Source organism: Siniperca chuatsi, linkage group LG22, assembly GCF_020085105.1.
Source record: "Siniperca chuatsi isolate FFG_IHB_CAS linkage group LG22, ASM2008510v1, whole genome shotgun sequence".
Lineage (NCBI taxonomy): Eukaryota > Metazoa > Chordata > Actinopteri > Centrarchiformes > Sinipercidae > Siniperca > Siniperca chuatsi.
The window spans coordinates 10,483,251-10,499,090 of NC_058063.1; the positions used below are offsets into that span (position 1 = coordinate 10,483,251).

The 15,840-nt window shown below is 39.1% G+C and overlaps 1 protein-coding gene across 18 annotated transcripts in view; it reads left to right on the forward strand.

Moving 5' to 3' along the window:
- The window catches only part of kcnip4a (potassium voltage-gated channel interacting protein 4a), a 146,101-nt gene that overhangs the window by 118,703 nt on the left and 11,558 nt on the right, over positions 1 to 15,840 (forward strand). For 15 of the 18 annotated variants that reach the window (XM_044183618.1, XM_044183632.1, XM_044183619.1 and 12 more), the window contains one exon: positions 12,625 to 12,749. In XM_044183618.1, the coding sequence (XP_044039553.1) occupies positions 12,625 to 12,749 (125 nt within the window). Of the gene's footprint in view, positions 1 to 11,157; positions 11,180 to 11,297; positions 11,394 to 12,624; positions 12,750 to 15,840 lie in introns of those variants that run through there. The other 3 variants (XM_044183620.1, XM_044183627.1, XM_044183626.1) reach the window with 2 other exon arrangements.

Sequence of the window (15,840 nt, forward strand, 5' to 3'; positions counted from 1 at the left end):
TGTTTTGTTTTTTTGCCATGAAAACTCTCAAGAAGCTGAAGTGTGAAAAAATGTCTTCCCTTGTCCCACCTTATAATCTTTAAAATGATTGGAGTAAAAAGGGCAGGAACTTTCCTTCCAATGCCGGAGCAAGGTTTTCTTTGAGACAACACTTGTGACAAATGATCGTAATTTAAAGCATAGACTGCTCTTTCCCTTAGATTCCAATAAATGCCTCGGCCCTCTGATGGTGTGTCATTATGGCCAGCGTGAGAGCATGCTCTCCCTCATAAAGAACCTTGGCATCCAGTCCCCAGCGCTCCAGTAAAAGCAGACTCAGTTCAGAACAGTAAAGGACATCATTTTTGTCCAGCTTGAGGCTGAAAAATTAGCCTGTGAGACTTAGAGACACATATACTCAAATTGCCTTATTTAAACTGATTATAACCACTGTAAGTGCATATGTCAAAACATACTGTAGCAAATTGCACTAACGGTAGAAAGCGATGGCTAATATGTTCTTTTTTGCCGGTAAATATCTACTGCAGTGTGTGCTACTTTGCTGTAAGTTCATATCTCAGCAGAAAGATTTAAAATGCAAAACAGTGTTCTTTTTTATTCAGGACTGTCAGACAGACAGTCTTTGTGGTTGCAGTAATGTGCCCAATTGGCTTTGGTTTTAAGACATTCCATGCAGTGACCCTCCCTTCCTATTCCTCTTTTTCCTAAGTCGATTTCACTGCCGTTTTTCCTGCCTGCCATAAGGAACTGGAGGCTGTTTTATTAAATAACAGCAATGACATATCGCTCTCCACGACTCCAATCTTAGGCCTTATTTGTATTTGGGCCCACCAAATGGGAACAAATAGTATATCTGTATAAACCTCATTTGTCGTCGATGTGATTTCTCTGATATAAAATGAGCCTTGCTCTTTACACAGTGGGGACTGTGTTGGAATTACTTTTCTTTTATTGACTTGGATCTGCAGATCTCACACTTGAAAAAGCAGAATTGTAATCAGCAGATGTCCACTGTTGGCAGCTCTGGTTTCCTGGATGTAATTTGTTTTGGAGCATTAGAAAATAGTTGGTGCTACAAAGGGGAATTCATTACACCTCAGGAAAGGCAAAGTCAGCCTTTGCAAAGGAGCAAGACATTTATTTCATACATTTATTGTTTCACTTCCATTCACCTCTTCACACTCATTTGATATCAGTTGGCATATTTCTGTTGGGATTATTGTTCTGGGGGAAGGATCTAAACAATTCTCCAATACACATGGTATCACCAGCTTTTCTTAACATGCCTCTGTGTAGGTTCACAATAACCCATCAGATCCCACCCACATCCAATTACTTTCTTCTTTCTACATGTACAGTGAAAATTTCTATAAACTATGCGAGCAAGTAAAACTGAGAACCTGATGCAAAATATGCTGAACTCACAATATTACTCATTGCCTTCCAATTTAGACAGTTGCAGAGTATGTATATCCAAATGTTCCCATTCCAGTGAAGCACAATGAAAGCATTCCTCCGAGCTATGGAAGGTATCACATTTATAAATGCAACCTAATTATTTTGCATCACACTATATAGTAAATTCCCTAATCTGTCCACCTAATGTGGCTCTGCTCCGAGTCTTAACGTGCTTTATGTAAGCATTACATCAGGTTGTTCTCCTTTATGTTTTGAATTTTAAAAATAGGCTCATCTGTAAGCAGATGTTGTTGAGACATTACTTGAGCAATAAATTAAAATAGCTACACATCACCTAGGCCAATTAAATATTTTGCTGGAAGGAAATTTATCCCAGTAGTCTTGGTGTAACTTTAGGCGAGCAGGTCAGACTGATATCATACTTTTCGGAGGGGAATCATGCCAACATGGATAAAATCCACCACCAGCCAGGCTGCCGGACCTTGCTCATCTGCCATCCTCATCCCCTGTGTCTCGCTGGGTGTAATTTCAGTTAATTGATAGCTGCCAAGTGTCTGTCACATTTGTCCCTGTTTTGCTCAAAAACAACATGCAGCCTTGGGACTTAAACACTGGAATGAGGTGGTAAACTGAACCTGCTGTCTGCCCACTGACCCAATAAATATTTGGCTTAAAAGTAGTCTACAGTATCCCCTGGCTCTTGATGATTGGCTTGGATAATTTGCCCAAAAGTCTTTTGCCTCTGCAGTGACCATATGACAATATGACACTATCACTAATACTGAGTTGACCTTTAGAAAGATGGAAGAGTTTAAATTCAAAATTGAAAGAGGTATTGACCAGCCTTCATAGCATTAGCTTCGACCTAAATATCATGCAATTAAACAAGCAGTTTTTTACAGCTATAAATTATGAATTCTGACTCTGTATGACCATGTTTGGTTCTTATTGATTGAATACTATTTCTCTTCTCTAGTTTGAAACAGCTGCAAAGGATGGATCTTCAGGGAACATGCATGAGCAAATAGTTGTGCTGCAGGTGAGGGTACTGTATAAAATGAGTTGATAAGCTAACATATCTTAAGTTGTCATTAATTTGACTCTGCAGTCGCACTGAAATTGTTGTGTGTTTCATTTTAGTGAAATATAGGGAACCACTGCCTCTTTCAAAAGCAAATATTTAGACATTGATACCATCTGTCTTGAGATCTACAGGAGACAAATTAAGGTGTTGAGAGATTAACCACTGACTTTAATACCTGGTGTGAGGACAGTAAAAATGTCAAAATACTCCTTCTATAGCAATCACTGTTAAATACATCAATTCAAGAAATCTTACTGTCAGTGTCCATGCTATTATTCATTACCATGTGAAAAGCTGTCTAAATAAGCCTAAAAATACTCATTACATCGAAAACATTTTTTCAAATCTAAATTGAAATTAGCTTAAATTTTTACAGCAAATAGCATTAAGGTTAGTTGGTAGTGAACTCCCAATAGAGTAAGACATTTTCTTCGTCCCATTTGAGATTCAGCTCCTTGAAAAATTCCAGTTGTTCACTTTCCTATCCATCCACTTTAGAAGTAGTACAAACACAAAATATGTCAGACCATGGCTTTTGTAACTCTACAGAATCATGATAGGTCACTGACTCAGAATCAGAATGAATCACTAACTCAGTAGCTCAAGTTCCAATTCTCTGTAGAGTAACTTATTACTTGTGAACCAGAAACCACTTTGAACCACAACCGAAGAGTCACATTAAGATGCAGAAAGATGGGAGGGCAGCACTGGTGTCCACTGCCAGATAAAATCACTCACAGGGATTTGAATTGTCCCAGAAAATGACTACTGATTATACTGTGCCTAAAGCAATGATAAAATCAAACTGAAGCCAAAGAATTTAAATTCCAGTTTGAATTTCCCTGAGATATTAAATTCTACTGTCAGCTTAAAGCCTGAAAGTAACTTTCTGATCATATCTAACTAATGCTGCTTTTGTCTGCCATTGCAATCACCCATACCTGTTTTGTGACTGCGTTTACATAGTTTGCCCTTAAATGGACAGCAGTATACACAGTGCAGCTTTGTGATGAACTTGATACCTTAAGATTGGTGGTTGAGTGTTCTGTGTTGTATTGCCAGAACTAAAAACAGGCTATATTAGGAGTGAACTCGGGTTGAGATAAGTATTGAGTTTGGTTCAGGTGTTAAGTTTGTCAGGTTGGTGTGTCATCAACAGTGGAAGCTTAACGATGGGAAGAGAAGGGGATGAGAGGTTTTGATAAGGTCATCAGTGATTTAATGCCTCTATGAAAACCTTTTTTATTTGACACATGCAGCAATGATACACTAACTTGTAATAACAGTGTTTGGATAGAGATTGTGGTTTATTTACACATGGTTAGACCAGAACACAGTGCTATTCTGACATTTTACTGCTTGTATTAGGTGTAAAATTTCATATGTTGTGCCTTGTAAAAAGTTTTTGTGATCAGCTAGGAAATCTGCATTTAAAATCAAACCTGACACTTCTTTAGGTAAAAAAGAGAAAGTGTTCCTGAAAATATACGCATATTAAGTGGCTACATGCAGTTTCTAAAATGATTAAATGCTGATCCTGACTATATTTTATTTATATATGTACTATATATGCATCTAAGAGTGTCTATACATCTGTTACAAATTAGCATGCTAACATTCGCTAAGACAGTGAACACTGTAAACATTATACCTGCTAAACAGGTATAATGTTTAGCAGGTATAATCAATATGTTAGCATTGTCATTGTGAGCATGTTAGCATGCTGGTGTTAGCATTTAGCTCAAAGCACTACTATGTCTAAGTACAGCCTCACGGAGCAGCTAGCATGGCTGTAGACTTTTATACTTCTGACACACCAAACTGATGCGATGACAAAGAACTAGCGGCGACAAAAACCGTCTGTTGCGTCGCCTGTGTCTTGGCCAAAAAGTGACACTAGAACACACTGCACCAACTACAGCGAACGGCCAACTAGCATGTACGTTCTGCACCTGCGCGAGAGGTAATAACTCTCCATACCAGCAGGTGGCAGTAGTCTGCATTTGTCATTCAAAAAAGAACACTGGAAGACCCAGGACTGCGGATTCTCACTAGTGATGGGAATTACGGCTCTTTGAAGGGAGCCGGATCTTATGGCTCCGTTCCTTTCCAAGAGCCAGCTCTTTCAGCTCCCAAACGGCTCTTCAGTTAGTAGGCCTACTACTTCCGCTGGTCACTGCCATAGACTGTATAAAAAGTGGACATAGTCACCGTGACGTAACCCATTGGTTTGTGGACTTCCATTTCGAAACCTCGAGGTCAGTTGCAAAATGCAACTAGTGACCGGAAGTGACACGGGGGGCTGGGAAGCATAGCAGTCAGCTAACTCTAGCGCTAGCTAAGTTAGCAAGGTGCATCCTAATTTTAGCTAGCAAAAAACAGGCTTAAAACAAAATGTACTTAACAGGGAAAATAAACAGCCGACTCCTTAGAGTGTCTTTTAGTAAAAACACTGAACAAGACATTTATAGGCGACCAAAAAATTAAGTTTCATGAAAACACACTGTGAAAGGGTCAAAGTTCTAAAACAAAAACACCAAATGCACCCAAAAACAAATTCACTGCAAGCTATTGGGGCCGACGAGTGCCAACAGTGTGGAGAACACCACAAAAACTAGGGCTACAGGCACTCACCGATGTCCCGACATTGGCCGGTTGCCGACCATTTGCCCGGTGTGTCAGTGCCATTATTCTTCTTGTACTAGACTGAGGGTTTAAATGTTAAATGTCAGGCTCATTTTTTCTCACTAAACACACAAGTTTTAGTCAAATTTTTTCAGCTAACTGAGCTACGTATACTTTGGACGAAGGACTTTTTAGTGCTATTAATTAATTACCTTGTAGAGTAAGACAATCACAGACAAAAACAAGTTAGTGTCTTTGAGGATATTGGTATTTATTAAAAATAGAGAATGATGGGAGGATACTTGGGTTGATGTTTTCAAAACCAACAAGGACTGTTTTAGCTTTTTCATTATTTAAAGAGATTTTCACATTACCTGTGTGGATACAGGCTTTTCTATTCTGAGCATTAAGTGAAACCAAGACAGGCCATTGAGGGTGACATCAAGTGTAACATAGAGCCACTGTCCAAGTGTGGTCAAAGATCTTAAGACCATTACTGAAACTGTATGGTCTCACATGCTGGGTGCTCCTGCCTGTAACACTATCACGTAAACTGTCAGAAGATAAGTTGTGCTCCCTTAGAGTCATAGCCTACATTTGCGAGCTCCGCCTTCTTGACGCCGTGGTGCTAAAGGGACGGCGAGGAGCAGGAGCTAAATTGTAAGTTAAGACCTTGTCACAGACACACACAAACAGAAGCTCTTGAGAAAAGACACATGGTACTAATATCATACACACAGATGTAGCTAGACTATTTTAGTCCGATAACATGGGGGGGGGAGATTTATAATAACTAAGTAAGAGAAAGATGGTGAGGAAACTAAATGCAGGGTCTGATGAATGCTATTAATACCTTAAAATTAAAAACTATCTTGGCCAATTTCACACAGATTAAACCTAGAAATTCATTGTAGATCCATTTAATAATTTTAATTTGAATCTCACACAGAGTAAGGGGCTTTTGCACTTACTTTATTAAATTCATCCGTCCCATGTGGACCCCCAGGCCATCATTTTCCTCTCCGTAGCACTTACTGTACATACACCCTCATACCACAACAAAGAAGCAGCAAGCTTAGCAGCACCGTTCATCAGCTTCAGCGCAAGAATTGGAAAGATAGAAAGATTTATTGGTATAAAGCAGCCATCTGTGGCCAGCTGAAGACATTTTAGTTTGTACGTGATATAAATTTATCAAATATTTATTAGCCACTCTTTTTCGGTTCATGGTTCCAATTGATTTAGGGCTAGTGAGGTTTTACCCTCCAGCTTGACTTTAGCTTTCAGATAAATGACTCCTGAATCACAAACCTTGAGGGAGTATAGCAGATGAACTATGATTGATCAGTTCAGACTCATTTGGGGTGTAATCTCACATTAATTTTTCAGGGTTTAAGTATTTTTGCGGCTTTGTCGGCTCATTGATGAAGAAGATACTGTGTAGTAGACCATTTTATGGCTATAGTCTACAAAGCTAGTTACAGTATGTCCCGTGGTAATTATATTTTGCTGAGACATTTTTCTTTGTTTATAACCCTCATAGGGCATTCAATCCCATTCTCTTGTATTGCTGCAGGCTAACAGCTTTGTTACTCAGAGGTGGCTATAAATTACATTTCTGATGAGCTGTACAGTGAGCTACAACCTGCCATTATAGCAGCAGTCACTCAACGCACTGCCGAGGTCAGTTTTTTCCTTTCGAGGAAGGCAAAAGTATGGCATGGCTTTATGTGTGTGCACGTAATGACTGAATGTTTACAGAATCCTCCATTTTTGATATACTTGATTCTTCAGGACAACACCACCCTTTTTTGTTTACCAGCAGAATGGTAACCTTTGACCTTTGTGGGTAAGGGCACCAGGGTGCAGCACGAGCCACTCTACATTATCACACACATACTCAAGCGTCAGATCCATTTTGTCAATAATCAAAAGGGCAAACATTAATCAGACAGCCATGACTGCATGCTCTTTTCCTGCCTGATTAAGCGCTCTGTCACTCATGCGGCTTTATTCCACTTTAGAGATCAGTTGTTATTGCCGTCATGTCCGTTCAGCTTTTCGCCAACAGTCATGCTTTCAATGCTATTAGTGATAGCACAGATCGTCTGATTGCGCTGCTCTAATGTTGCATGCACTACATCCCAAACTCACTCACTCTGTTCAGGTGCTGAAGAATATGTTGAAGCCCACCATATTGTCCTTAAGCGCCAAGATTAAAAAAAAAAAGATGTCTCTGTGTAGGACAGTAATGCGTCCAAATAAAGCCAGCCTGCTGTCAAGACCAATATCACTTGGTAACAAAAGCAACATCTGTCTAGTTCAACCTCAGTGAGGGCACTCAGACATCTCCTCTCCATTCAGGAAAAAAGAAAGTGTCAGGCAGGTAACAAGAACAGATGAGAGCTTCACTGCGTCTCTTCATCCTCTAAATCTCAAAGTTATTGTGTCATTGTATGACCTAGCCTTAAGCTGACAGCAAGACTTAACAGAATCAACAGTGTCTTTTATGAGAGCTTTGTAGTGCACCATAATATTGGTTATTGTGTACGTTGTGCCAGATTTGAGCCAAGAGCTTTTAACCATCTCTGTATCTGTGCTGTGTTTAACTCTGTACACTGTGAAGGCTAAAACCACGTGGGATTTTCACTTTGCAACCTTTTCTGTCAGGGCTCCGTGCCAGCTTGGTAAAAAAAAAGTGTTTGGCAAGATTTTGAAATGATGGGAAATCTTGCTGTAGGTTTAAGTTTGGTCAAGCTAAATTCTAATGCCTAAAACCCGGACATTTGTGATGAGCATTTTATCAAAGCATTTAACATTTAACACAAAAATAGAGTAGATCATAAATCACTATTGTGTATATATAAAACATATGTTCAAAATAATAGAAAAAAACAAGTTATAACAAAGTAATTAATTCAATTTATGTTATGTAATTGTTAGCCACGTTAGTGATATATCTCAACAACTCTTGGATAACCTGCCATGAAATTTTGACATCCACGGAGCCAAGAGGATGAATTGTAACGACTTTAGTAATCCCTTAACTTTTCATCTAGCGCCATCATCAGATCAAATTTTTAATTTGTCCTATACTTTGGTTTATGATCAAATACCTGCAAAACTAATGACTGATTCCCATCAGCCTCAGCTGTGCTTAGTTTAGTGCTAATTAGCAAATTTTAACATGCTAAACTAACATGGTGAAGATGGTAAACCTTATACCTGCTAAACATCAGCATGTTAGCATGCTGCTAGCATGGCTGTAGACTCTTGTTATTATAGTGTATTTGAAGTATTTCCGACGTTTATGTTTTTAGGAAATCTCTTCCTTTGACAAAATCATCCAGCATTTGCTGCCTTGGTACTTGCCTCAATGATCTGTGTGAACTCACTGTACTCATTCTAATGCACTTTAAAGGTGGGGTATGTGATTCTAATCAAATTAGAATCAAATCAAGTCTTTTTGTCAAATTCAGCGAATATCTCTTCATGGTCCCCTAGCTGGCCGTTCTGTGTTCAGCTGGTGTGCTGGCTCTGGGAAACCGTCTCGTCTTGTCTGGCTGTTAGCTTCGCAGCAGCAACTGTAGCAGCAGTTTGCTAACTCACAATCTAGCTAAGTTAACCCACAACCTAGCTAACATTAGTTATATTACTTGCTGTGTCGTTGTTCGCTCTATATCATGGTGTTTGCCATAGTATTGGATTCGCATACCCCACCTTTAATAGGCTACAGGCAACCTGATGTCAAGATGGTCGACAAAAACAAGTGCAAAAACTAAGAATTTGAATTAGATTGTTTTTCATATAGCCAATATGAAAAAAATGTATTATTGATCAGATATGGTATTGATTTTGCAGATGGCTTAGGACATTCTTACTTACTGAACTGACCTACGCTCATACCACAACAACCCTTTTCAGGTATTGTTTTTCTCTTGCCAAGTAGTTTTACACTGATTCATTCTTCTGCTCACAGCCAATTTTCCACTGGACCGCCATGATGTTGCAAGACCAGGTTGCAGATTTATGACGGAATTTTCACAGCCTTTATTCAATGATGTAATTGTTACCACTACGTCCCTTTATAGCCCAGGTTTATAGAGGCCTCTTACAACTCCCATCGGCCATCTTGACATTAGGTTGACTGGTTATAAAAATGCCGTCAGCCCTACCTGTGTTATTATTTTTACCTGCGATCGCAGCCTTGAAAGTAAATGAGTGTTGGTGTGATTGACAAATGGTTTGCAGCACTCGAGAGCTTGTCCTCACGCTCACTGCTGCCATCAAACCTCACACAAAATCTTTTAGAATAGCCTGGACCAGGAAGGGAAATGGGCTTGTGCGCTTTTAGGCAGGGCTGTGAACTTATTGCTTAATGACTTTCACACTCACAATGGTGCTGCATATAACATATTTTTTGTGTATTGTGGTCATCATTGCTAACCTTGGATAGGCAACTTTAGTTTACTAGTCATGTACCAAGCTGCCTTTGTTACACACTGACAGGAGGAATATACACTATTGTCAAGAACCATGCTTGGCGTGTGTGAAAAGAGTTGACATCTGATGACATATAAAATTACTCCCTGACATGAGGTCACAGGCTCCATATCATATTCACAGCATGTCTTTTACACTGATGACCTACAATGTGCTAGGAGACTTGTTAATAAGTAGTGTAACCCAGTGAACTAGTTGCAGGTGACTTGCAGTGATGCCATATTTAGGCAGCCTTGACCTTGCTCTTTTGCTGAAAAGCAAAAGAGGGAACTCTTCTTGCACTTATTTTCATCTAACTGCATAGTTAGATGAAAATTGTCTGTAAATTAAATCTATATATAAGTATTGGATGGATTGTCATGAAATTTTGTACAGACATTTGTGGCCCCCAGAGTGTGAATAAAGTCATTTTTTGAATTATTTATATTGCCCAATATCACAAATCACAATTTGCCTCAAGGGGCAATTCTAATAACTGTGGTGATCCCCTGACTTTTCAGTGCCACCAGCATGTTAAAGTTTTCATTTATCCAGTAAAATATCTCAACATCTACTAGATTGATTGGCACAACATTTTGTACAGACATTCATAGTTCCCAGATCATAAATCAGAATCAAAAATACTTTATTGATCCCCGAGGGGAAACTTTATTACAGCTGCTCACTATCACGTCAAACAGGAGAAATAATAATAAATAAGTCTGCAATCAAATCAAAATATGATACACTATAACACACCTAATCAAAATAAGTACAAGTGCATATGAAGTATAAAGCTAAGTAAGTGTACAGTACAATGTAATAATATAAGTAATAGTAGTGCAATCATGTGTACTGTCAAGTTGAGTGTAGCAGATTTAACCAGCCTATTAGGTGGGTGGATATTGTACAGCAGTAATATAGTTTATAGTTTATATGATGACTAATGACTTGGGTAATCCCTCGTCTTTTCATCTTACGCCATTATGAGGTCAACATTTTAATTTGCCAAATACTTTAGTTTATGACCAAATACATATGTGCAAAATGAATGACATTCCCATCAACCTCAGCTGTACTTTGTGTTTTGGCTTAATTAGCAAATGTTAGCATGCTTACATTTAAGAACATGGCACACATGGTACACATTACCTGCTAAACATCAACATTATTATCATTGTCAATGTCATTGTGAGCTTGTCAGCATGCTAATATTTGCATTTAGCCCGAAGCATATTAGCCAAATATCAGCTGCTCACATTTTTTGTAACATAGCATAAATGCAAAAATAACAGCAAGGTAACTACTGTAGCTTACAGCAGATGTACTACAGATGTTGTATTAAGTCATGTTCATTCCAAACCAGTTGTGTGTGCTTGTGTTCAGGTACTGTTACTTGTTAAGTTTACTTTACTGTATGTCTTATTATATAATCATTATTTCTAGGATTTTGAAGTCTGCCAAATTCAAGAAGTCATCTCTTGTTGCCTTTTGAAGCTGCATGGTGCAGCTTTAAACTAATACAGTTCAAAATATTGTGGTGTTGTCCTGAAGAACCAGCTATGAAAGGTAGCCTTGTCTATATGAACTTTAATAGACCCTCGCCTCTTGCATGTCCAGTTTCCTAGAATGTACTGAGGATGTTAGTTGCCTGGGTAACCGCAAGACCTAATGCTGTATTTCCCAGGTTACCCTCAGATTGTCCACAAGCGCGGGGTGAGAGCTCGACTCATGCGGCTCTTTCCATGCTCCACAGCCAAAAGGCCATCGTCCAGTAATCAAAGCAAGTGGTTCTTCCAAGGCTCTCTCCCTCTCTCTGTCTTTCTCTGTGATGATTCAATTTTTTTTTGTTGATGCTTTTCCTTTCTGTGGCTTTTTCTTGGTATAGGGGCATACACTCAGTGTAGGCTTTAGTTGCACATGATTGCTCGAGCTGGAGTTCAGCTACAACATTCATTTTTAGAAATCGTTTTTTCACTATTTTACACAGAACATTTTGGTTTTGCAGTTGAAGTTAAAAGAATGCTTGTTGAATGTGTGATTTGATGTAGTAGTTATATACAGAAAAGAGTATTTAGTCAATTTTTCCCCTTTTGCTGTTAAATTGTTGTTGATTTTTTTTTTCATTGATTGTGTCACAACTGAAACAATTTATATATGCATGTTGCAGAATATTTTCATCATATCCATATGGTGAACACACAAATATGATGTATGATGTTAAACAAGGAATATAAACATGAGTCTAATAATTACGCAGCTGTACATTACAACTTTTTCTACAAGAGTTATTTTCTTTCCTTTATAATAGATCAGTTCACATGACCTATGATTACAAAGCATTAGCTCCATAGCAGCAGGTTAATTGTGGTCTGTAAGAAGACTTGGCCTTTTGGCTGCGGGCCACAAAAAGATCTGTGGAGCTAATGAGGCATTTAGACACTGTGTCACACTTCAGGTATATGAGAGTCTCTGTGCCAGCAAGACAAGTCCAACACTGTGCTGTGAGGACAGTGCGGTCAGTGACAGGGCCCAGACAGCATCTGCCACCATTACAGGCCCATTAAAAAGTTTTACAGGGTTCAGCCGCCCTCCGTTGTGAAGAGGCTCTCTGCCACAAGGATTTTGTTCTGGGGTCGCAATAACACTAATTACCACTGATTGCTGTCGTGTTTGGTGTAGAGAAGAAGAGGGCTTTCAGATTGTTGTTTGGTTTTGTGAAGTAACATTTGCAAATAAAAGGACCCAATTTCATGAAGAGAAAAAGAGCTTCAAAATGGAATCACTTGAATGGATTTTCTTTATCAAGAAGGTTATCTAGAATGTGTGGTCACTGAATGCCGAAATGTGCCATTTTGAACAGAGAAGTTGCAAATGTCTAGGTTTATTTGCTTAGCTATGCTGATATTTGGAATTGTAATGGCATATCTCAAATTTTAGCCTCAAAAATGCTAATTTCCAAAGACTCTCACCAGCATCTGTTCACATCTGACCTTCTTCCTCCTCCTCTCCAGACAGCGTTGAAGATGAGCTTGAACTATCTGCAGTCCGTCATCGCCCCGAGGGCCTGGAACAGCTTGAAGCCCAGACACGTTTCTCCCGCAAGGAACTACAGATCCTTTACCGCGGCTTCAAGAATGTAAGTGACGAGGCCACCATGCAGCCTCAACACCATACAGTACATAATTTACAGCTTGGTGGGCTTTGTTCTCTCTTGGACATCAAAAAACATGTTACCTTTTTTACCTCCTAGAGTTGGCAGGGGTGTTAAAGTTTCTACAGCTCCACTTCCTTCTAGTCCTCATCACTATTCAGCGTCCACTCTGCTTGTGTTGCAATAAAATAATAATCAAGCATCTGAGAAATGCTATTTTGCTGAATCATCTTGAACTAAATGTTATCACGTCCAATTGTGCTTACCACAGAAAATTGAAATTCCTGTACATTGTTCACCGTGCCAAGGATAATTAGGTCATATCTCGAACACATTGTGGAAGATTACTGATGAGCAATCAGGTCCTCCAGAGCAGCCCATATAAAATCACCTCACTTCATTGTCACCTCTGGTGTGAGGTGTAATGAGATGACCCAGAATTAACTCAACCCAAATTGTCTGGCAATGAAAGCGAGGAGCATAGCGAGAGTCCTGTGATAGTGGAATTCCCATAGGGCTTCAGTTTCCTGTTGAGCCTGCACTGTGCTCCAGCCAAGTCCCTGCAAAGCCTGCCCATTAGTCCACTTCCACTTGAGACAGAGTGAGAGGTAAGGAGTGTACTAATGAGGCCTTTAATTTGTGCCGCACACTCTGCCTGACTTCCTCTGACGCTGAGGGAGAGAATATTGCATATGTTTATAGACCCACTCCTCCCAGTTATTTTTTTTTTTACATTACAGATTTAGCATTTTATTTTTACCCACGTTAGTGACATGGCTCTAGGGGATGGCAATGTCAGTCGGTCGGTCCACACTCTTTGGTCCAGCCTGAAATATCTCAACAACTATTTGATGAATTACCATGACATTCTGTACAGACATTCATGATGCCTAGAAGATGGATCCTATTGACTTTGCCCCCTTTTTATCTAGCACCACCACCAATTCACTTATCCAGTGAAATATCTCAACATTTACAAGATGGATTGGCACAAAATTTTGTCTTCCCAGACGATGTATCCTAATGACTAAGGTGATCCCCTCAGTTTTCCTCTAGGGCCACCATCAGGTTCACATCTGAGTAAAATATCTTGACAAATATTGGATGGATTGCCATGAAATTTGGTGCATGCATTCATGTTCCCCTCAGGCTGAATTGTAATAACTTTAATGATTTTTCATCTAGCGCCACCATCAGGTCAAACTTTCCGTTTGTCCAATAGTTTAATTTATGTACAAATACCTGCAAAACTAATGACGTTCACTTCAACTTCAGCTGTACTTTGTGTTTAGTGCTAATTTGCAAATGTTAGCATGCTAACACACTAAACTAAGATGGTGAACATACCCAGGGCTGCCAAGTTTTCAGTTTTGTTTGAAGTGAGATTTGGTATCGGTGAATTTGGTGCATTTTATGAGTAGGCCTTCTGTGACGTTACCCACCGCAGAGGTTTAGGTCATCACTTCTCAACCCCCAGGAATTTTGTTTAATAAGTTCAGCAGCTAAATTCTGAATTTTAAAGCATATGTAGATGAAAAGCCAAGTCAATAATCATGGTCAAAGATGAATAAGTATGGCTGATCAGCATACTTGCCAACCTCCAGACATCTTAGCCTAAATCAGGAGACCAAACCTAACCAGGGTATCTGGGGATGTTCTCCAAGAAAACTGTTTTCCTGCATTCTAGTGAATGTAGCGAGCAATGTATCAAAATGTAGAGTCTGGAGGACAGGGGGGATGGAGGGTTTAGAAATTGGGACTCTAAGGAGAATCTGGAGGGTTGCCAAGTAGGTACATCTACAAACATTGTATTAAAAATAAATGAAGGAGGAAAACACATTGTTCAAAGACAGTGGATTCCACAGGATAATTTTGTCCAGAAAACAAACAAACTAGATTTTACTAAACTAGAAAGCCAGCCTAGAAATAGAAAACAAGGAAAGAGTTCTTAGCTTAACTATTTCTTTTAGATTTGTCATATTTTTATTATTGATTATGTCAGATGTACTTATAACACATAACTGCTTAACAAACCCCTTTTTACCCTTAGCTATCAGCACTCTGAACTCCTCCCTCCTCACATACTACGGACATGTATTACCATGCACCCACTGTATGGTTGTGTGTACTATGTTGCTGTGATGATGATATGTTGACTGTATTCGTGTATTGTTTCGTGTTAATATGTGGATTGTCAGCTGTCCATATATGTGTTTGTGCTGCACAGTATAATACTGTACCGAAAACAAATTCTACCGGCCTTGGTCGTCTGTCTGTCTGTCTATACTTACTGATAAGACTACAATGGCAATTCATCTTCGGACGCCTTGGCAGCTAAATTGAGCTATTAACCAATGGTACTGTCTGATAAATAAGAGCTAGGAAAAATACCAATGTATGATGATTTGATTTTCAAATTTGTAGCAGTGGTTCTAGCACCACATTATTGGTGAGCCTAATTAATCTAAGTGAGGAAAAATTCTGCATACATGAAAGTTGTTTTTTTTATTTTGGAGCGGTATGTGTGTGGGCCTTTATCAACTAAAGCCACACAAAGTGTGTGCTTTGGGCTCTGGAAAAAAAGCCTGATGTTCAGTCTATGTCCTGTGTGAAGAGAAAGCCTATTTAACATTTATAATTATATTTTTTCATGAAGGAGTGGCTTTGAGGCTTCCTCTTATTTGGCATGAGATTTGAAAGATAGATTTGAGAAAGATGAGAGCGTGTTGGCAATCCTAATGTTAACCAAAAATGTAAAATTATGTTATATTACTAGATTTCTACGAAGCCCCCTAAAGATCATGGCGAGAATATATTTTTTTGCATTCCCTCACAATATGTTTTGCGTTACTTCGCAATACTTTTCTTCTTCAACATTATTGCAACATTATTATGGAACATTATTGCTTAGAGCAACAGGCCTTCTACCAAAACCTGTTTCAACACTGAAGGTTACTTTAATTTGTTTTGTGCAAAAACGCAAAAGGTTTTCCAACTCGCGTTGGTCTGCATTCCTGATGTATCTCTGCAAGTGGTTCAGTGCTGTCTGCTCTTTCTGTGACAGAACCACAGACTG